Consider the following 23,076-nt stretch of genomic DNA (forward strand, 5'->3'; position numbering starts at 1 on the left):
AGGACTCAGCTACCTTATGTGCTTTTCACAGAAGACTTGTCCTTTGGCAGTGTGAAGTTTGTTCCACAGGCCCAAAGAAGTATCCTAGGAGAAAAAAAAAATGTACTGGGAGTCAACAACGCTTGGTATTTCTTTTCACAGAGGAGAGTCCTTGAGTGATTAATCCAGAGGTTCTAGGCTACCTCAGCCCCAGGGAAAGTTATATCCATAGCATACATGAGCCTAAACAGGCCTTAGTTTTCTTCCAGTCTGTGTAGATCACTCAGGTGAGAGGCACTTAGCTACTTCTTTCTTTCTATAGGGTAGTATTTTTGTTTTTTAGAGAAAGCCCTTAGAATCAAGAAAATTGAGACTAGAAAAACAAGATAGGCATGCAGACTGGCTTCAGCCCTCCTTGAGTAACACTCAGGTGGACTCTGAGAGTCCCAGCAGAAATCCTAACATGAATAGAAGACCTCTGAGCCACTGTTACTGAGTGTGCCACTGTTCTCTTAATGCCTAACACATACCCTTCTAGTTATAGATCAGGGAGGAAAGATCAAGAGAGAATTAGAAACAGGCACCAGATTCTCAGGTCTTCCTCCTTCCTACTCTGTGCTCTTTTACTATTCTGTGCTACCTCTTTCTTTTAAGTACAATGTCAGGGCCCTTATGAGAAAAGATACCACATTCACAAAGACAAGCGGGTCATACAGACCTGTCTTGTGGATCTGCTTATCTGGTAACGGTAGGTGAGTCACTCAGTATCTCTGAACCCTATTTTCCTCAGCTCTAAAATAGGAATAGTAGCTGCCTGGGAGAATTTTGACAAGAATTAAATGAATCAGCATCTTCAGAGGCCCCTGGAATGGTACCCAAAGCACAACGGATTATCTTCTCTCTCCATTGCTTTCCCTAGGGAAGTCAAGTGTTACTCTTCCTTGACACTATGAAGAGGCAGTGGGCAGATTTAGAAAACACAGGGAAAATAAGCCAGAAGAGAGGCAAAAAAATATTTGCTTGGTTATAGTGTCTCAATAGAAAGCAGATGGTAGCCTGGATTGAAACTGGATTGTATTCTTTGGTATCATTAGGCACTCTGTATCTCAGATTTCCTTATATATAAATTGAGGGTAATGGTCTATACACTCCTTACTTTGAAAAAAGACTAAGCAACTTAGAATAGATTTACAAGGAGATCCTGCTGAGTAGCATTGAGAACTTTGTCTAGATACTCATGTTGCAACAGAAGAAAGGCTGGGGGAAAAATGTAATTGTAATGTATACATGTAAGGATAACCTGACCCCCTTGCTGTACAGTGGGAAAAAATAATAATAAATAATTTAAAAAAAGACTAAGCAAAACGATTAATATGAAAATGATTTTGAAATAATAAGGCAATTGTACAAAGAACATAGCAGGAAACCTGAGTTTTAGTTCTATCACTGTCATTGACTCATTGTTTAATCTTGGTCAGGTCTACTCTGCTTTCTGGATCTCGATTTCCTCATCTGTAAAATTGAGAACATTAGACTAGATGATCTCTGCAGAGGTCTTTGCCTCTTCTGATATTCAAGGCATTTATTATTTAAATAATAATAATGGGTAAGATCTATATAATGCTTTATGATTTATGTTATTTTATATCTATTATCTTATGTGAAAACAGCACTAAACTGCTAGAATAGGGATAAGGATTTATGGTTTCTTGTCTATGTTTTGACATTGACTCATGCTTTGACCTTAAGCAAGGTTTTTTTCCATTCTTTGAGTCTCAGTTTCTTAGTCTGAGAAATAGAAGATATGAGGGTTGGATTAAACCACTAGGTCTTTAAACATTTCCTCAAAGCCCTGGGGAATCCCTAGAGTTTCACTAAGGTGTATTGCAATGATAAGGCTGCAGACAAGGGGATAAAAAAAGATGTCTGGCAGGAGTTCTATGTTTTCTATACCTACTTCAGGCATATTAGGTTTAATTTTTATCTGAGATACACACACACACATATAGCCTCTCTGTAATGTTTCATTTGTTAAAAAAAAAAAAAAACAGGTTCACTGAAAAACAACAAAAAAATGACTTGAGTATGTATTCTCTAAAGCCTTAGGTTTTACATGTGGGGTTCAATAAAATATGTTGTTTGATAACACCATTTTGTTGTTTTAATGAAATAGTATATTCCTCCAAGTTAATAAAGACATTGACTACACAGTGTTACCTTTCATGAATATGGAATAATTCATTTAATCATTCTACTAATGTTGAACATTTAAACTTTTCCAATACTCATCTCTTAGCATCCCCTGGGGGTTGGTTCCAGGAGCCCCCATGGATGCCAGAATCTGCAGATGCTCAAGTTCCTTATATAAAATGGCATAAAACTGAAACCATAAAACTCCTAGAAGAAAACAAAGGCAGTATGCTCCTTGACATAAGTCCTAGCAAACTATTTTTTTGGATCTGTCTCCTCAGGCAAAAGCAACAAAAGCAAAAATAAACAAATGAGACTACATCAAACTAAAAAACTTTTTGCACAATGAAGGAAACCATTCACAAAAGGCAACCTACTGAATGGGAAAAGATACTTTCAAATGATATGCCTGATAAGGGGTTAATATCCAAAAATATACAAACAGCCTACATAGCTCAATATAAAAAAATCATAAAATGAGCAGAAGAATTGAATAGAACATTTCTCCAAAGAAGACATACAGATGGCCAACAGGCACATGAAAAAATGTTCAACATTACTAATCGTCAGAGAAATGAAAATCAAAACCCCAGTGAAATATCACCTCATGCTTGTCAAAATGACTATCATCAAACTTTCAACAAAAAACAAGTGTTGGAGAGAATGTGGAGAAAAGGGAACACTCATGCACTATTGATGGGATTGTGAATTGGTGCAGCCACTGTGTAAAACAATATGCAGGTTCCATTAAAATACACAAATAGAACTAACATACTATCAGCAATTCCACTCCTGGGCATTTATCCAAAGAAGATGAAACACTAATACAAAAAAACACAAAGATACATGTACTCCTATGTTCACTTAAGCATTATTTATAAAATAGCAAAGATATGGGAACATCAATAGAATAATGGATAAAGAAGATGTGATGTGTGTGTGTATAGGAATGTTTTATATATATATATAGGAATGTTATATATAGGAATGTTATATATAGGAATGTTACTTGACCATAAAGAAGAATGAAATGTTGACATTTGTAACAGTATAGATAGATCTAGAAGATATTATGCTAAGTGAAATAAGTGAGACAGAGAAAGATAAATACCATATGATTTCACTTATATGTGGATTCTAAAACACAAACCTCAAAACAAAATAGACTCATAAATATAGAGAAAAAACTGATGTTCACCAGAGGGGAAGGGGGTGAGATGTTGGGCAAAATAGGTGAAGGGGATTAAGAGGTACAAACTTTAGTTACAAAATAAATGTCCGGTGGAGGGAGAGGGAGTGGGACAGACTGAGAGTTTGGGGTTAGTACATGAAAACTACTGCATTTGTAGTGGATAAGCAATGAGGTCTTTCTGTATAGCACAGGGAACTATATTCAGTCACTTGTGGTGGAACGTGATGGAAGATATGAGGAAAATAATGTATGTATATATATATATGTGTGTGTGTGTATATATACATATATATATATATATATATATATATACACACACACAACTGGGTCAGTTTACTGTACAGAAGAAATTGACAGAACATTGGAAATCAACTATAATAAAATTATCTTTAAAATGCGTCCTTGGAATGTGATGTACAGCCTAGGCAATATAATCAATAGTGATAACTATTGTGATAACTTTGTATGGTGACAGAGGGTTACTAGACTTAGCGTGGTGCTTAAATCCTAATGTATATGAATATCGAATAACTATGTTGTACACCTGAAAATAATATAATTCCTTATGTCAGTTATAGTGTAATAAAAAGGGGATAAACTATGAACAACAAATACACACATAAATAAATAATAAAAATAAATTGATGCAACAGAATGAATACAGTTGAAATACTGATCCATGGTTGGTTGAATCTGCAGATGTGAAACACATGACTATGGAGGGTTCACTGTATTCACTGTTTAAATAATGCTGCATTGAACTACTTTTTGTGCTTAACTTACTGTTTTCTTATAAAACGTTCCAAAAGTACAGTTACTGATTGAAGGTTACATGAATTTAATTTTTTTAGATATATTGCAAAGTTACCCACTAACAATCCCTCTTAACTGGCAACTAGTATTGCTTACCAGTCTTACTTGTGAAAATGAAGTCTTAATTTGTATTTCTATGATTACTAATAAAATTGAAATTGCCCCATTTTCATGTGCTTATTGATCTTTTGTATTTTTTCTTTTAATTGCCTCTTCATATCTGTTACCCATTTTTTGTTGTACAGTTCATCTTTATATATCAAGGAAATTAACCACTTCTTTTCCATACTTAAAACCAATATGTGCTTTTTAATTTGTAGTTATCTTTAAATATTATTATGCTTCTTTCACATAAGAAAGTTTAAATGTTTTCTAGTCAAGACTATAATAATTTTCACTCATGTTTTCTTTGTTGTCAATGTTTTAAAAATCTCTTTTGTACCTTCAAAAGTTTAAAACTGTTCACTTACACTTTCTAACTATATGTCAATAATTCCTTTTTCTTTTTGGTTTTTTTCATCGAGGTATTTAATCCATCTGGATTTTATTTTGGTTTCAACTAGTAATTTAACTTTATTATCTTTTCTAAATGAGTATCCAGTTGTTCTGACACTATTTAGTGAATAAATCATCCCTTCTTTACTGATTTAGAGTTATGTACTACACATGCAGTGTTGTTTTTGGCTTTTCTGGTCCCTTCCACTGATCAGTCTATGCTGGAGTCAATACCAAACTCTTGTAATTATTATGGCATTATATTACTTTAAATGTCTGGAAGGAAAAGTCTCACTACTCTGCCTTTTCAAAAGTATCTTGACAATATCACACATTGTATTCCTTTAGATAAAATTTGGGGTTATTCTTTCAAGATTTTGTTTGGGTTGGCTTAAACTTATAGATTTTATTAAGGAAAAAACAACAGGTGCCCTTGTGTATTGCATCTTCCCATCCAGGAACACTACATCTTTCCATTTAATTCCAGTCTTCTCTTCTGTACCTCAATAAAGATTTTTTAGTTTTGTTCATATAAACTCTGCACTAACATTCTATTTGTAAAATTATGAGAATTTCTACATTCTTCAGTCTTCTCTATAGGTGCATAATAAAGATGATAACTCAAACCTCTTCTCATTTACATCATGCGGTGCCACGGATGGTGGGTAACTCCCCTAACTTAACTTCTCTGCTTCAAATGGGCTTTTTCACAATGAGAAAATTAAAAGAAACCTAACCAAACATTGACCTCAATTCAATACTATATGGCAGCACCAGCGTGGCTCTCAAAAAACAATTGAGATTGAGAGTCTCTGGAGAAAATATCTGAAGGCTATCCCATGACCTCTGTACCTGCTGGAGCTTTGAATCATACTTAAGGTTTATGATAGAAGAATAGAACCATGAAGAAAGATGCAGAACACTATCGGCCAATCAATAATTTTAGAGCCCGCTAGCATATAGAGGACCCCGTGTTAGTTCATGTGACATTCACAGGAGTACATAGTTTGAACTGTTCTAAGACAGTTATCAAGAATTTAAATGTGTGATCTGTTTGCAGTTCTAGGGTGTGAACTTACCTCTTTCAAGATGGGAGAGGGTTTTTGTATTTTGTCAGAGAGTTCACTTTTTTATGAGACTGATTGTAGGTTGTTGATATAATTTTGTTGTTAGAGGTCAACAGTGTCAAAGAGCCAGGTGTAACATTTTTAACATCTGAGGAGGAGGAGATAGGAGTTTGTGCTCTTTGTGTTAATTATTGTCACCTTGGCTACAGCATGGGAACAGAGGACCTTCTAGGACCATCTTGTAGCAGACCCAGATCCCACTTACATGTTTATTTTGTCAACTGAGAAGGCAATCACAGGTCCATACACTTACTAGACATGAACAGAGATCCTTAAAATCCTCAAAGGGCCAGTCTTGAGACTATGCCCATCTACACCATCTCTCCATTAGATGCACTTGGCAGATTTTGTGCTGACTCTACCACCAATTTACTCTGACTTAGGGCATGTCACTTCAAAACTTACATCAATTTTCATAACTGAGGAGACAAGCACCACATTGGGACATTTTCAGAAGGCTTTTGAAGTCATTTACAGACCAAAGATTATGTATTTCTAATTAGACCCAATGAGTCGGAGCTATAAGGATATAGATACTGAGTTTCCTGGAAAGAAGAGCCTTGTAACAGAGTACAGAAATTAAGTGAGCTGTAAGTCAAGAAAGGGTGAGATAAGAATGCTGCAGAGGGCATTCAAGCTTTGTGTGGAGTACTAGGGATGGTGTGACCAAACAGTGTTTAAAATTCTAATATGTGAGATTCATAGCCTTATGAACAACAGTATGGAGCAAACAGACAGTATGGTGGCAGGCAAGTCAATTTCATCTTAATGAGCATCATTTGCTTCAGCTATATAACAGGGTATATAGTAATCTCTGTTATACTTAATTTGTACAAGATTGATTGCTGTTAACTTTTGCAAGCTGACCAAATTGGAAGGATTTTTAAAAATTTGCGTTATTATATTTTATATTTTAATCTATTGTTATTACTATAGGTTATATTCAATATATAGTTTAAATTTATTTATTTATTTGCTTTTTAGGACCTCACCTGTGGCATACAGAAATTCCTGAGCTAGGGTTCGAATCGGAGCTACAGCTGCCAGCCTATGCCACAGCCACAGCGATGCCAGATCCAATTCGCATCCATGACCTACACCACAGCTTGCAGCAATGCCAGATCCTTAACCCACTGAGCAAGGCTGCATCCTAATGGATACTAGTTGGGTTCGTGTCTGCTGAGCCACAATGGGAACTCCAATAAAAAGTGTATAATATAGTAGAGTGTAAATATAACCTTTATGTGCACTGGAAAACCAAAAATTCATGTGACTCCCTTTATTGGCATATTAACTTTATTGCCGTGGTCTGGATCCACACCTGCAATATCTCCAAGGTATGCCTGTAGTCTTGAGGACTGCAGTAGTACTGATACTGTGGGGGTGTCCCAGTTCTAGAACATACATAGCACTGGAAATGAACTCACTGGAATTAGATATAGGACTTCCCTTCTAGGAGTCAACACCCAAAAGCTGTATGGCAGTCATCCTTTCTGTGCACCATCCTCAGTTTGCTGTACAAAGAAGCTGTTAGCAAGTTATGTGTTCTACTTATACTCATAAAATTCTGTGGTATGGTAGAAAGAATACTGGCCTAGTGGCCTTAATTTTTTCATCTGTGAGTGAAGGTGATAATAGTTCATACCGCAAAGCACTGTTGAAGTGGTTCATTTGAATAGCATATGTAAACCCCTTCACACAGGCCTTGTTCATAGTAAATGCCTATTAAGTAGTAATTTTCTTCCTTCAGAGGCCCCTGTTTCAGTGTCCATCAGGCACATCACTTCCCCAGAACCCGTGCTTGGAATGAGAGCATTGTACCAGGATGATTTTTAACAATCCCTTCAAATCCAGTCCTTTAACAAAGGAAAGTTAAAGGGGGAGGAGGGAGGAAGGGAGGAAATAAAAGGAAAATTTTTCTAACTTGGTTACACAGAATCTCCTATATAAAATAACCAACTACAATAGGTGAGTTTTCTGTGACTGGTATATATACTTTAAGCTGAGTGAATGGAGAGGAAAGCTGGGTTATGTCAAAATTTATTTTTTTCCCTGATATCAAATAGCAATTGCTCTTCAATTTTTATTCCTTTTCCATACCACAAAAATCCTTCCTCTGCCAAAAGAAGCCTTCCTAGAAATCTCAGCCTATCCCATAAATTAATAACTGGGAGTAAGTGGGAGAAAAAATATAAAGGACTTGCAGAAAGAAAGGGGTGAGGTGAGGGGATGCACAAGCTCAGCTAGAGGCAGGGCCACCAGCATAAGTTCTATGTGTTTCCAAGTGTCAGGGTATGTATCACTGTCTATTTCTGCTTGTGACTATATATGCCTCTGGATCTCTCTGTTCCACTTGAGTATTCATTTTGTCAATGTTTATTGATGGCCTACTCTGTGCCAGGCCTGTGCTAGGAGCAAGGGGACAAAATGTTGAATAAAATATGTGTTTTTGAGTGACCTCCATGTCTTTTCTTTGAACAGCTATAATCCTAAGTATATCTGAGTCTGAGAATGTATGTGGTGAGTTTGTGTTTGTATGTTTCTGTGTATCTGTCACAACTTCAGGTGTGCATGACAATGGCTGATTTTCTTCTGCTAGCTTCAGTGGACGGACTTTCATTTGCTGTGATTCACTTTCCAAACAGTAGGCTTTATTGCTGTTTGATTTTTATAACCTGTAGGATTTGGGTCATTATAATCACTAGAATTTTTAAAACAATTAAAAATCATATGGATTTCTATATTATAGAAGGTTTGTATGTACTTGTATTAAGAAAAAGAAGCATCTTATTAGTTCAAGTTTGATCCTGAGCATGATTACAGAAGTCAGGAGGAGGGAACATTGCCTGAGTCCAAGTCACTGCTATGCCATGCTAAGGGAGTGACAATTTCCATAATAATTTTCTCATGGGCATTCTTGGCTTTTAGTAAAGAGCATCCTATTTAAAAACTTGTGGTTTCTAAGGGGGAGGAAGTGGGATGGACTGGGAATCTGGGGTTAATAGATGCAAACTACTGCTGTTGGGACGGATAAGCAATGAGATCCTGCTCTATAGCACTGGGAACTATATCTAGTCACTTGTGATGGAGCATGATGGAGGATAATGTGAGAAAAATAATATATATATATATATATATATATATATATATATATATATATATATATATAGGTGTGATGGGCTCACTTTGTTGCACAGTAGAAAATTGACAGAGCACTGTAAATCATCTATAATGGAAAAATAAAAATCGTTTAAAAATGAGTAATCCTGGGCGTTCCTGTCATGGCGCAGTGGTTAACGAATCCGACTAGGAACCATGAGGTTGCGGGTTCGGTCCCTGCCCTTGCTCAGTGGGTTAAGGATCCGGCGTTGCCATGAGCTGTGGTGTAGGTTGCAGACGTGGCTCGGATCCCGCGTTGCTGTGGCTCTGGCGTAGGCCGGTGGCTACAGCTCCGATTCGACCCCTAGCCTGGGAACCTCCATATGCTGCGGGAGCGGCCCAAGAAATAGCTAAAAAGACAAAAGAAAAATGAGTAATCCTAATAAAGGAGGTATCAGTAACTCCCAAATTGTTCATTCCTATGAAAATCACCTATGAAAACCAAACAATATAACATTACATTAAACCAGGCTGATTTAATAGTTATCTTCTTTGTGATCAAATTGGGATCATTCTCTATCCACTTCTCTCATATGGCAGGATATATCTTCATACCTTTTCTGACTAGAAATACTTCCAGAAAGATTCTGTAAACACATTGACAGGGCTGTCTACTCTTATATTTGTTCCCCCAGGGAAACAGAAGTACCTGTGTGCCAGCAGAAATGATTGCACCATTGATAAATTCCGAAGGAAAAATTGTCCATCTTGTCGCCTCCGGAAATGCTATGAAGCAGGGATGACACTGGGAGGTACGATACTTATCTTCCTCTTTCTCCTTCCCCCTTTACTTTCCTCATTCTCTCATTCTCTCTTTAAACCAGATTTTCCTCTTTGATGCTTCCAAGGAGGGCAGCCATGCTCTAGATACAGGCTGACCCCTTCATATCCAACGTAGCCATCAGCCAGCTGGAGCTTTTCTTTATCCTTAACCATGCCACACCGCACTGTGGGGCTCAGCATAGGAACAGGAGGTGTGGAGCAGGGATCAGGACCCATGAGAGGGTGAGTGAGTGTGGACTTGACTATGAAGGGTTTCCTAGGGAACATAATGGTACTAGCCTTATGTTGTTAAATGGTGGCTAGGATGAGAGAACTAAGGAATTCAGAACAATCACAGGTGCAGGATGACCGAGGCACAGGCTGGCCCTGAACATCCAGCAGTATCCTTCAGTTAGCTACTGCCTATGAAGTGGGGCTGGCCACCTGGAATGAGAATCTGCTTTTCTTTGGAGCCTATTACTAGGCTGCCAAACATAGCCAATTTCCTATTCCACATCTCCCAGGGACGAACAGGCCTTTTAATCATTTTCTTTTCTTTGCAAATCTATTGACCATTTCCAAAAGGATTTTTTTTTCAGTTGCTGCTCTGTGACTGAAATGAAGATACAGCTCTTTAAAGGCAATTCCCCATCATAATGCTCTCTGTCCTCTAGTCTGTGTCTACCATGATTGTTGTCACCATTTCAGAAAGGTTTGGCTGACACTTAGAGTTTACCCCTTCAAATCCCTCATTTCTTCATGTTTACATATACCCAGTGCCAGGGTCCCTTCTACTACCTGCTGCTTCCAAAAAGATGCACCGTTCATGATATAACAAGCTCATTAGTCTACTTTGATTTGGAAATTTGAAGAAAGGCAAGCCTTTTTCTGAATGCCTAAAACCATAGCCTCATACCTGATTACATATTATCAGCCTAGAAAACCCAAGTGCCTAGAATCCTGCCCTCTTCTCTCCCCCTCTCAAGGCTGATTTAGAGCACTTGTTATCATTGGCTTTTTACAAGGTGCTCAGTACCTTGTCTTCCTATGTGCATATTTATAGAAATTAATGTTCTAACCATGTGTGGGTTTTCATGTGGATAGCTGTATTGTCCCCTCCTCACAGGCCAGTAGTAGTCTTTAAAAAGACTGAAGTACTAAAATTGAATTGACCCAGACTTAATTTGAGACAGTTTTAACAGAAGCATCTCAAATAGTGTCTAGTCCTCCTAGACACTGCAGGCCGATGCTCTGTGAGTGGTTTTCCAGGCAACTACAGCAGATAAGATTAATATCTGATAAAAGCCAGCTTTGTTTTTCTTTGCTTGGATTACTCCAGAGAAATCCTACAATTGTGGTATACAGTGGGGAGGAAGAAACAGAACTGGAGGTGGAGGGATAGTGCAGAAGGACAGCTAGGAAAGGTGATAAAGGAGTTGACAAAATGATGGTGTTCTCCATATGAATGTTGTAACAACATTCATGAGGGTGTTGTCCCCCCATGTTGAGGGTTCTGATACACTCAACTCTCAATTATTTAGCCCTCTCTAAGAGATGGGAGCTCCCAGTTTGAGAACCCATTAGTTTTCCATCTACTGATATGAGTTGCAAGCCCACTTTGATACAGGTAATGTTTAATGGTAACAAAAGTCTTCATAACATTTGGGTCCAAATCCTAAAATTTGTTTCATGAATCAGCCAACATCTTGCACTATAAAGCAAACTGTGACATGATTACAGTGAACCTCTTTTGAAAAGAAGTCTGTATAACAGTTTCACTATTTCATATAGCAGTCCAGCATAAATCTGTAAATTACTTTCTTGAAGAGAATGGTATAGTAAGTTTTCAAATTGACATACTAGACAGAGTCCTCAAATTTGAATGGGCATGGCAAATACAATGAAAATAAACTGAGAAGTGTGGTGGTTGCTTTGGTTTCAGTTCCGTTTCTACATTTACTGAGTGTCTGCTGTGTTCAAGGCATCATGCTGGGAAATAGAGTTTCAGAATGGCAAACTTCAAGAGGCATTCACAAGATACAAGGAATCTTGATAAATGGTCTTTCTTTGGAGTCAGGTAGACCTAGGTTAAAGGGCCAGTCAGCTTCAGTATTCACTGTGCCCCCTCTAACCTTCAATTTCTTCATCTGTAATTTAGACATGCCGCTCTTACAGTTATAATGGAAATCAGATGGCATAATGAATGTGAACATCCTTGCTAAATGACAAAGTGCTAGACAGATGTGAGAGCTTATTATGACAGTAAGGTCACTAGCAATTTAGCTGGTAAGGTTGTTCATGCACTTCTCAGTCAGCTTTATCGCTGAGTTATTTGGCATGCCCTGTAATATGTAATAGCTCCAACAGGCAGATCATCCCCAGAAGTCGCTCTTGGTCCTGTCATACCAAAAGTACCATCAAGATCCTTCTTGGGGAGTTCCCACCATGGCTCAGCAATAACAAACCCAACTAGTATCCATGAGGACACGGGTTCAATCCACAGCCTCACTCAGTGGGTTAAGGATCTGGCATTACTATGAGCTGTGGTGTAGGCCGGCAGTTGCAGCTCCAATTCAGCCCCTAGCCTGGGAACTTCCATATGGCGTGGGTGTGGCCCTAAAAGGGAATTATATATTATGTTTGACTACTATGTCAGTAAAAACCCAAGTGTTTATCTATTAGACACCATAATTTGAAAAACTCCATTTTGCTTAACTTTTTTCCACATTCCCTACTTCCCTGCTGCAAACCCATCCTGACTTTATTTTTAACTTGCAAATTCAATGTATACTACACCTTTACTCAAACAATGGAAAAAGAAAGCAAGCGTCAATATTGGTAGTCTTTCTGAATACTCCTTTTGCATAAAATCTGGGTATAGCATCAACATTTTGATCAGCTTGAAGGAAAATTTGTATAATTTTGTCTTATTTCCCCATAATTCCATTCAAAATTGTATACTATATTCCAAAATGGCAACTAAGAATGTGGCCTTGGTCAAGTCCCTTCTCCCCTCTGGGGCTCAGTTTTCTCATCATAAAAATGAGGCAGTGGGCTTCAGCAAAGACCTTTTAAGCACTACCATTTTGAGATTATTTGTATAAGGTTAAGCTGTATCAGCCCCCTTTTTTTCTATTGTCTATCTGCTATCCCAGAAGTATAGATAGTCTAGACTTGAGTGCTTTGACTTGCATAGTAATTTTAGCTACCTCAGGTCATCCCTAAATAAGATATATCATGTGTCTAGACTGTATGGATAGGTTATTGACAGAGTGGAGGGCAGAAGTTCTGTTTTAGTAGCTTAGAGGAGCTGGCACTCTGCAGCTGATGGCTGCTTGGTCTTGATGTCTCAATGTCTCTAATCTATAGTGTTTGGCAATGGGATCTCCTTAGCTCAGAGAGGTTTAAAATACATACCTTTTTCCTTTGTGCTTCTAGAGCTATCCACCTGTCGATTCTTCTTTTCTTAGAAGCTTTTGGTATTTCTGAAAGGATCCCAGAGATGGTTGTATTCCCAGAGTGTTTCCCTTAAAGACTACCTCCAGGCTCTCAACTGCCATCTACAACAAGGATAGGCCTTTCGTTGAATATAATTAATTTCTGGCTACTTTAAAAAAAAAACACATGCTGCTAATTGCTTCAATAAACTAACCTTCTTGCTTGTTTTTCATTTAAGAAAATTATTAAAAATATAACTGTCCAGAGAAGCACCTTCTCTCTGGTGAATCAACTGCTGCTTTTTTTACAATTCATAATTAGAATAAATGCACAGCCATCTCTCACTTTTATCTGCATTTCCCAAAGATATACTCCCAGTTTCCAAGATAAGACAAGAAATAAAGAATTACCTTTACCTGCCACCTTCTTCCCTGACCCTTCCTTCCTTCCCATTTTCTCTCCTATTCCTCCCAAAACATTATTTCTTTCTATGTTATGCAACTCTTGAGTTCTAAGCTTTTAATACATGACATCGGTCCCTTCTTACTCCCTCCTCTCTTGAATCACGGAAGATGGTAGGCCTTTTAGGAATTTCAGGTCGCAGCCAAACCTCAGAAGAGGAGAAGAAACATAGACCCCCAGAGCATGTGAGAATTTGAGGTGTGCAGCATTTTTTCAGAGGTTACTCTAGCATATTTGAAAAGTCTTTTTCCTACTAGGAGACTGAACTCTACATCTATGACTTAAAACTGGTAACATATCTGCAAGTTTTAACAACCTCCACGATTCTCTAGGTAGAGAGTGTCCTGATCTGATGTTGCCACGGACACTATGAACATCCTTGTCACTTCCAGTGTCGAAAACAGCTTTGATGCCAGCTCTTTCATCGTTCTCCATGCTTAAGAGCAGCCCAGCATTGCTGCTTCTGGATCACATGCCCTGGATGTAAGGGCTGAAATACCATCATGACATGGTTTTTCAAGAGAAAATTTTCACAGCATTTCTTCACCCACCTATCAATCCATTTATCCTTCCAGCCAGTCAACTAGCAAACCATTTCATCTTTCCATACATTCACTCATCTGTTTATCCATTTAGCGAATATTCACTGAGCATCAACTATGTGCCAGACACTGTGGTAGGCATTTGGGGGGAGCATAGATGAATAAGATACAGTCCTTGCCCTCAGAAAGTTAAACAAGGGGACACAGTGATAATTAATACGCTTCAACCTTAAAGGATAAATAGGAAATGACTGGGAAGAAGTTGAATGAGGTGGAAGGGAAAGGACATTGAAGGCAAATATCACAGATTGGATAAAGGCACAGAGAAATTTTTTAAAATGCATTGAGGTTTTTAGAAATAGAAAGTGTTTAATATGGCCATATCTACAGAAATATGGAAGGCAAGCAGAAACCAAATTGAAAATATACTTGGTTATCATGCTCAAATATTCAAACTTCAGGTAGTTGAAGAGCTATGACATGGATAGACATGTTCACTTATCATTTTGTTTATTTGCATGTTTGCTTGTTTTTAAAGAGGATTAGTGGCAGCATGAATGTTGTATAATAATGGCTTAAATTTTATAAAAAGAGATAATTGGCCAGGTAGAATTAGCGAGATAAATTTTTAGCATCAATTAAAAAAAAAAAAAAAACCTAGGATTACAGTCTTGGTTCCTGAGGTTAGTTGCCTCTATTTCAATTAATGCCTACCAGTGCTGACCATGTGCATAAGTCCTTCCATTGCACAAGTTGTTGCCTTGCTTTAGGCCAATGCTGTCTGGTGCGGGTTCTGAGAAAAATAGTTATGTGATAAGGACCATGAAAAAGGATTTTTATGGTCAAATAAGTTAGGAAAACCTGTGTATTATAGTCTTCATCAGGGAGATTTACAATACATGTTAGCTTATCATAGACCTTGGAAAGTATTACAGTAAAGTAACCTGAGGAGGTGAGGTTGGTAACTCAGGATTCCCAAATTTAATTCAAGCACAGAAACTTTGTTTCACATGATACTTCTTAATATCCTACAAAACCACTATTTTCTAGAATACTCTTTGGAAAACTTGGTTATAGAGAAATACTCCAGTGTATAGGAAGATTGTATCCCTAGCCCAGGTCATCCATTTTATAGATGTATATATCTACATGTGTATTTCTCACCAGGAGAATCAATCAAGAATGATTTCATGACCAAGAGCAGACCTCAGTAGTATGCATCAGAGGCTACTATGAACTCTAAAGTAAACCATGTTTAGTCTGTAGTATTATTGTCACAAAGGATAGGATATAATTCAGGTCAAAGCCCAAGTTATTATTATTATTATTATTATTTTGTCTTTTTAGGGCCTTACCCATGGCATATGGAGGTTCCCAGGCTAGGCGTGGAATTGGAGCTGTAGCTGCTGGCCTACGCCACAGCCACAGTAATGCAGGATCCCAGCCGCATCTGCAGGCTACACCATAGCTCATGGCAATGTGGGATCCTTAACCCACTGAGCAAGGCCAGGGATCGAACCTGCATCCTCATGGATGCTAGTCAGATTCATTTCCACTGAGCCACGATGGGAAATTCCCAAAGCCCAAGTTATCTTAGGGCCACAGGTACATATTCCTGATCTAAGGAGCATGCAGAATATATTAGTTCTGGGAAATATAATGACTTTGAGCATCATCATGCTCAAAGAGTGATCACTAAATATTTTGGATATCTAGGCATTCTGCCCTAAGGCTTTACAGTCCTTTTGTATATTTTCTGACCAGCATACCAACATCCACTCAGAACCTCATCATTGTACTACCACATATACTCATTGATCAACTAGGAGGCCTAGAAATCACAGATTTGTAGAATTTGAGTCCCAGTGCCCTCCCAATGATTGAATCCCCTCTAAACTCTGTTCAGCAAGCAGCAGAGTATAATAAAGAATTAACAATGTGGAACTCATTTAATGAGATTTCCTCCCTTCTACTTTGGCTGTGTAAATTAGAGCCCTAAAACGTCTCCAGGTTGGAGATACAAGCAATGTCTCAATTCTGCGAAGTGCTACTCCCCACACAAATTTCTCAGATCTGAGTGCTCTCTACAGATCTGCATAACTGAGACATGCACAGAGGAGTAGAATTACTCTATAAATTTTGACATCAACACTATGACATGTGGCTCAGCACTACAATTTCTGGGGTTTGGGTTTTTTTGTTTTTGTTTTTAGTTTTAAAATGTACTGTGTATAGTGGAAATACAATGATTGAGTAGGATACAGACAGGCCTTGTTTCTAGTCCCGGCTCTGTCACTTACTATCTTGATGACCTTGGGTAAATCATTAGATCTCTCTGAGCCTCAGTTTCCCAAATTCAATTCACCCTTGAATCAACCCTTGTAATCTGTCCTCCAAGGCCAATGTCACCATCCTCCAATTAGTTACATAACATAATCGATGACATATTGGAGAAAAAAAGGTGTATTTCTCTCTGTAATTATAGTTATCAAGTGAACTTATATATGGAGAGACCAGAGACTGTATGTTTTAATTCCACCAAACCAAATTATCTAGGAGAATGTATATTTGCTGTAGTCTGTCTCTGAATATTTACTTTTCAAGAACTATATAGTTAGAGGTATAATTTTCTCTAATCATCAAAATTGATGATACTCCATATCTGGTACTTGACTAAGTAGCTCACTGGTAAAATTTCCACTTAAAATCCTTGAGTTTTTAAAGTGTAATAGCAGCAGAAGATTTTACTATTGTTTACTTTTGCTGCAAATGCCCCCATTTCCCTCAGTTGCTTTTGAGAGAGTAAGATGATGTCATAGGCAATATTTTTCTAAGGCAGTATGTGGAAAGCTAAGAGTACACAGCCACAAATGGTCATGTATTTTCCAAATATAACAATTTGGAAAAAAGTTTCATTTGAGCTGATAACATAATTTTTTGTATGAAAACATTTTTCTTTTGGTTTGAGAAGAGTAACTACCACATGCTGTTATAAATTAGAGAATGTATGCCTTAAGATGAACAAAAGTGTTTAGAATATTTTCTTATTGTCCTGAACTTATACATAGACAGTTTACCCGAGCACAATGATTTTTTAGAGACTTTTTTTACATCCTTTAGGATCATGCTTATATGAATTAGAACTAAGGGGGAAAATACACAGCCAGCCATAAACTAGTAGAGCCTTCAAATTGTCTATTCTTGATATTTCCATAACAACAGATATCTAGAAAGTAAACTGCAAATGGCATCACTACTGTGGATCACCTCTTTTGGAATCAAGTTCCATTTTCTTCAGTATGTTCAATCCTTGCTACACTTTTTAGATCTCTTAAGCAAGCCATAGAAAGGTATTTCCTTCCCCCATTTAATAACCCATCAAACCAGTGGTTCTGTTGCTGAAGTGAAAATTGATTATTGAGGGACATTTCAGACTTCTAGCAGTCAGAAATTTTAAAAAAGGTAAGCACCAATCCTGAAAAAATCACCTGCAGAAAACTTGGACTGGCATTTGGAACTAAAAAGAAAATCTGGATCTTGACCAAAACAAAAGGTCACCAGCCTGGGCCTGCACAGTGTGGTATATCATGCTGGCCGCAATGAAAACGAAAGAGACTGAGGATTCTCCCCAGGGTAGAAAATGAGGCATGGAAGCTTTGATTAGTGGCCTGTTAGGCATACAGACATTAATTTTGAAGCATTCTCATGTCCAAGCTGAGTAATAATGCTTTTAATATTATGGGATATTTTGGCTGCTGCAAGAAATTCAGAAGACCAAATGGGGAGTCTTTGTTGGCCACTAATGAGACGGTTAAATTCCACCTCCCTTCTCTTCCTCCACAGCCTTTCCCCCCAACCACAACCATAAACTAATTCTTGCCCACTGTGTACCAAGAGGCACATACAAACACATATATAAGCTCTTTAGTATATTCATCAGCAAAGCAAAAAAGAAAAGGGGGGAAAACCAAATCTCCAAGTAAAGAATTTTCGATTTCCCAGTCTCATTTCTATATTATAGGTAGGTAGGAAATGAGAAAAGGCAACCCCTAGTCCAAAATGGCAGCTACCCCCTCTCCCTAATTCTGCATGCTGCCTCCTATGTCAGAGGATCTGACTCAAGTATCTGATTATGGGGCCTGCTACATGCTAGTCCATCTTTAAGTTGCTACTTTCACCAGTGTCTCTCTTTCATATTAGGAAAATTCCAGTTTGGATATTGCAAGCATCTCATAATGACCAGACATTAAAGAAAGGCTGACCTGCCTCATTCAAAATGAGGGTTCTAGAGCACTCCAGTGGATAGCCTGGAAACATCTGGAATCTGAAGCTTAAAGCTTTAAACCCTTGCTTCTCAACAGAGACTCTCATGTTGGGTCTGGGGGCTACTCTCTTAGTGACTGGCTCCTCTCAGAGGAATTGATGTTGCTTCCCTACCTCACAGGGATGTTGTGAGGACTAACTCTAGAAGCAGTAACAGTTACCATTCATGTAGCCATGAGTGTCATGAGTTGTTGTTTTCTGTAATATGACTTAGCGCTAGCAGAGTGCTTTTTGATTGTTCTTGATTGTATATGATGACATCAACCACTGACTCAAGTGGGTGCAGTGAAGCTCTGGCTCAGTTTTATGCTGCTGCTGGGAAGAAGCTCTGCTGATGGGACTCAAGGTGCTGCCTTGAACAAAATGCCATTGTGCTTATCTGAGGATCTTATGGGCATTTTCACTTGGTTATTAGGTAGTTCATAAGTTTCCTCTTACCACCATTTTTTTCTGGACCACTGCCAGGGATCTAGATCTTAATCTCATGTTCCATCATTTGAGCTGAAGGTTGTAGCTGATCCATGGAAGTTCAGCAAACAAGGAATAGATTTCTGACTTTCCTTGTGGAACACCCCCAAGAAGCCAACCAACACCTCTCTTAAAACAAAGCAGGAGACTAGAGTCAGACATTTCTTTTCTCCTTATTCCCAAAGTTAATATGACACTGCTTTTAGAAGTACACACACATTTGAACTTTCCATAAAGCAGGAGGAATGCAAAATCCAAGAACCAGTGCCTACTTCTCTTGTGTTCTATTGAAGTTTTGGTGGAAAGAAAAGTGGACAAGACTTTACCTCTTACTTCTAGTTTTAGTGCCCCACACTGGTCAGTCACATCATACACATGCTTCTTAATCAAATGTGAGGCCTGTTCTTTCCCAAGCCAGCCTCAAACTTTGCATCAATGTAAGAGGAGAGACACTTAGAGTGTGTAATATCTTACTATGCTCTGTCTCTGCTTCAGAGCCTTCATATTGAAATTAGTCTTTGAGGCCAGGGGTAGACAAATATGAGAGTCAAAAGCACTCTTCCAACCTTGCCTGGGGCCTACATTTTCCACCCAAGTCCTTCTCCTCACTCTTCACACACATACATACACACACACACACGCACACACACACACACACACACACCTTTCTTCCCCTGACTCAGCAACATTCTGGAGAAAAGCCAAGGAAGGGCTTCAAGGAAGGAGGGGAGTTTCCCCCTCCTCAGGGCAGAATTTTAATCTCCAGGCCAACAAGAGTTTCCCTAATGTGGATTGAAAGTCTAATGTGGTTTATTTTTTAACTGCTTTCTATTTGTTTGAATGTTGCATATTTCTGCTAGTGAATTTTCCCTTAATAAAGCCATTAATACACCCATGGTATTTTCTTATTTACAACAGACTGACAGAATTAATGCTGTTAACATTGGGCCTTTTTTTCTTTTTCTTTTTCTTTTTTTTTTCTCTCGTTTGCTTTCCAGGTCATGCTGACCTGTTCAGCTTGGACTGTTTCACATTTGTTTTTAATGTCAGTTTAAATGTAATTGTAAAAGCATGTATGCTCTAAATTCATGTAGTTACTTTTTCCAGTGGAAAAGCCTGGTATGCAAAAGCATTTCCAGGCTTTGCAGTTTCACATGAGCAGGTTTTTGGTAATGACCTTGTGCCCCTCACCCAGGATGGCATCTGGACAGTGAGCCTCTTTCTTCTGGCTCAGTAGTCAGAGAGAGTAGACTTGGAAATAGTTTATGCCAGATCCTGTGCTTTGGCAAGGATATGCAGCATTGCATGTCATTCTATTATTAATTACATTTACTCCTCCATGAACTAAAAACCATTAGACTAAATAGTCCAACATAAACCTTGAAAGATAAAATTTGATATTCCGTTCTATGGCTATTCTTCTGACTCAGAATTGGGACTGAGAGGAGAATGGGGGCATGGGCAGAAGGACCAAGGAGGCTTCTTGCCTGAGAGAATTTGGTCTACACTTATTTGTGTACACTTAGACTTGGATGCACCCCCTACTAATATTTCACTCCATGCCTGCCAAGAACTGGCTCTGTTCCCTGTCTCTTATCCCTGTCCTAGTTCTTCCTCACTCATCTACAACTAATCCTTCTCCCCACTAACATGCTACTCTAGCTGATAAAATTGAAAGAGCACTGCACTGGAAGTCAGGATACCTGGTTCTCATTCTTGCTCTGCTACTATGTAGCTGTGTGACCTTGGGCAAGACTTAGCTTTGGCCTTCAGTCTACTCATCTTTAAAGTAGGAATTAGTTTCAGTGGGCAAAGAAGAGATAGACAACAGCTGGGGGCTTCAAACATTTTCTTGGCAATGGAATCTTTGCTTCAAATAAAATATGATGCAGAGTCCCAAATGAAAATAGAGAAGAAAGCACTGCTTTGAAAGAACTTGGGGTTATTGGAGCCACATGCTCAGGCCCACTTTGTCTCTTCTCAGGGGCCCTTAAAGAAACTTGCAAAATCCTTCTGGCTCCATTACTGTACTAAATTGATATCTGGAGAAACTTCTAATTTGATTCTCTTTCCATAATTGATTTCAATTGCTGTGAAAACCCTATATGTTTCATCAGTTAGCTTTTTCAGAGAGAAATTCAGCTGCTTGAGATAAAAGGGATGACATGGAGTAATGTGGGGCAACTATCAAGAAAGAGTAAGAAGCATCATTTATTGACCCACAGGATTTACTCTGTGCTAAGCATCTTACATGTATTCTCTTAGTGAAAAATTAAAACAACTCTGTGAGGTAAATCCTATTATTAGGATTCTGAAACCTGTCAGTTTGACCCTAAACTCTTGTTTGGCTTGAGACCAGTTGCCCAAGACAGAAGGCAATACTCCTTATAGATTGCCACTCTAAAGAGTTTTTAAGAATGTTTTCTAGCTAGAGATCCAGTCTTCGGCCTGACCATTGACATACCCTTTTATAGAATTCAGAGTACGTTCACTGATATCATCTCACTTTCTCCTAATAATAACCCTATGCAGTAGTCAGGGCAGATATGAAAGCTGAAGTGTAACAGAAATCAAGGGATATGTTCAAGGTCAGACATCCCATATGATTTTGAATACCACTACCAATAATAAAAAGCTTTTATTATGAATAACATTTTAGAACTTTTATATCATCATTACATTCTGCCTCCTTGAATTCAATGAAAATTTTCACCATGCTACAGTCTTGGAGGGTTCTTCTGGTGGCATAGAATCTTTCCTCTACCACCATAGTATCTATATTCCTCATTAACAACCTTATTAATCTGGTACTAGTTACCTATCCCCACTTTACAGATGAGGAAATTGAGGTACAGAGGGGCTCCAGAGTAACATAGCTAGTGAACAATAGAGTCAGGGTTAACAGTGCGACAGTCTGGCTGTAGATTATTTGCAGTTAACTACTACCCTTTATACATATATCAAGAAAATAGAGAAAAAGAAGGAAAAAGATGTTCTGGAGATCATATAGTGAACTCCCCTGGATCCTAGTCCAGTGTTCCTCTGAACTTCTAAGCTTGAAGTTGTACAGTGAGATCCCCTGACTCTAATCCTAGTGGATGGAAAGATGGCTCGCATGATTTAAGCCAGAGGCCACAAACTAGCTTTCCGCAGGCCAAAATTGACTTGCAGAATTCTGTTTGTTCAGCACAAACTTAGACTGCCCCTAGGCAGGGCATCAATCACATTCACTGTCCCTAGCCCATCCTATTTATGTTCGCTAGGCTGTTTTAACTCATTTATGTATCTCCCTGACTAGTGAAGGTATTTGAGTTCATGACCCATAGATTTAAGCATTATACTATATAAGCACCTGCATACACACATACTTATAAACATTCACATGAATAAAGCCTAGTTTGGTTTCACGAAGAATTTGCAGCTCTGTACAAAGTACAGTTTTATGTTTAGTTAGCATTTAGTATTACATTTAAGACCCAAATTCAGCTCTATAGGAAGTTCTGTGTTGAAGATGCTCAGTTACCTTCTCATTTCATAATGTCACTCTTTCCTTCCCTCTCTGCCATATCTGATTCTGTGTTAATCCTGCCGTCCCATGCCTGAGTTTGGTCTCTCGCCATTCACTCTCTACTCTTTAGGAATGAATGATGAATGGAGAATGAAGAATCATTTTGGAGGGCTCACTATGTGCAAGACGTTCTCTCTCATTTAGTTCTCATAAGATTCCTAAGAAATGGGTGGCGGCACCCCCATTTTACAAAGGAGGAAATGAAATGAGAGCTAAGCAATGGGCTCAAAGTTATTAAGCTAGTAATTGATGGAATTGGGATTTGAACCCAAGATTGTCTGATTCCAAAGCCTATCATATTGCCCACACCACACTTTTGTAAGGAAAGTATATTAGTTTTCCACTGCTGCTTAAGAAATTACCTTGAATTTAGTACCCAGTTATCAGCTCACAGTTTTGTTAGTCAGAAGTCTGACACAGCATGACTGGATTTTCAGCTCAGTGTCTCACAAGGATGAAATAAAACTATTGGCCAGACTGCATTCTAATCTGGAGCTCACAATCCTCTTCCAAGCCCACATGATTATGGGAGGATTCAGTTCCTTGAAGTTGTAGGGT

At 38.4% G+C, this 23,076-nt stretch overlaps 1 protein-coding gene across 1 annotated transcript in view; it reads left to right on the top strand.

The window, feature by feature from the left end:
- AR (androgen receptor) overlaps positions 1 to 23,076 on the top strand; it is a 194,866-nt gene that overhangs the window by 139,461 nt on the left and 32,329 nt on the right. The window contains exon 3 of the mRNA XM_047764936.1: positions 9,591 to 9,707. Coding sequence (XP_047620892.1) covers positions 9,591 to 9,707 — 117 coding nt within the window. The remainder of the gene's footprint in view (positions 1 to 9,590; positions 9,708 to 23,076) is intronic.

This window comes from Phacochoerus africanus, chromosome X (assembly GCF_016906955.1).
Source record: "Phacochoerus africanus isolate WHEZ1 chromosome X, ROS_Pafr_v1, whole genome shotgun sequence".
Taxonomy (NCBI): domain Eukaryota; kingdom Metazoa; phylum Chordata; class Mammalia; order Artiodactyla; family Suidae; genus Phacochoerus; species Phacochoerus africanus.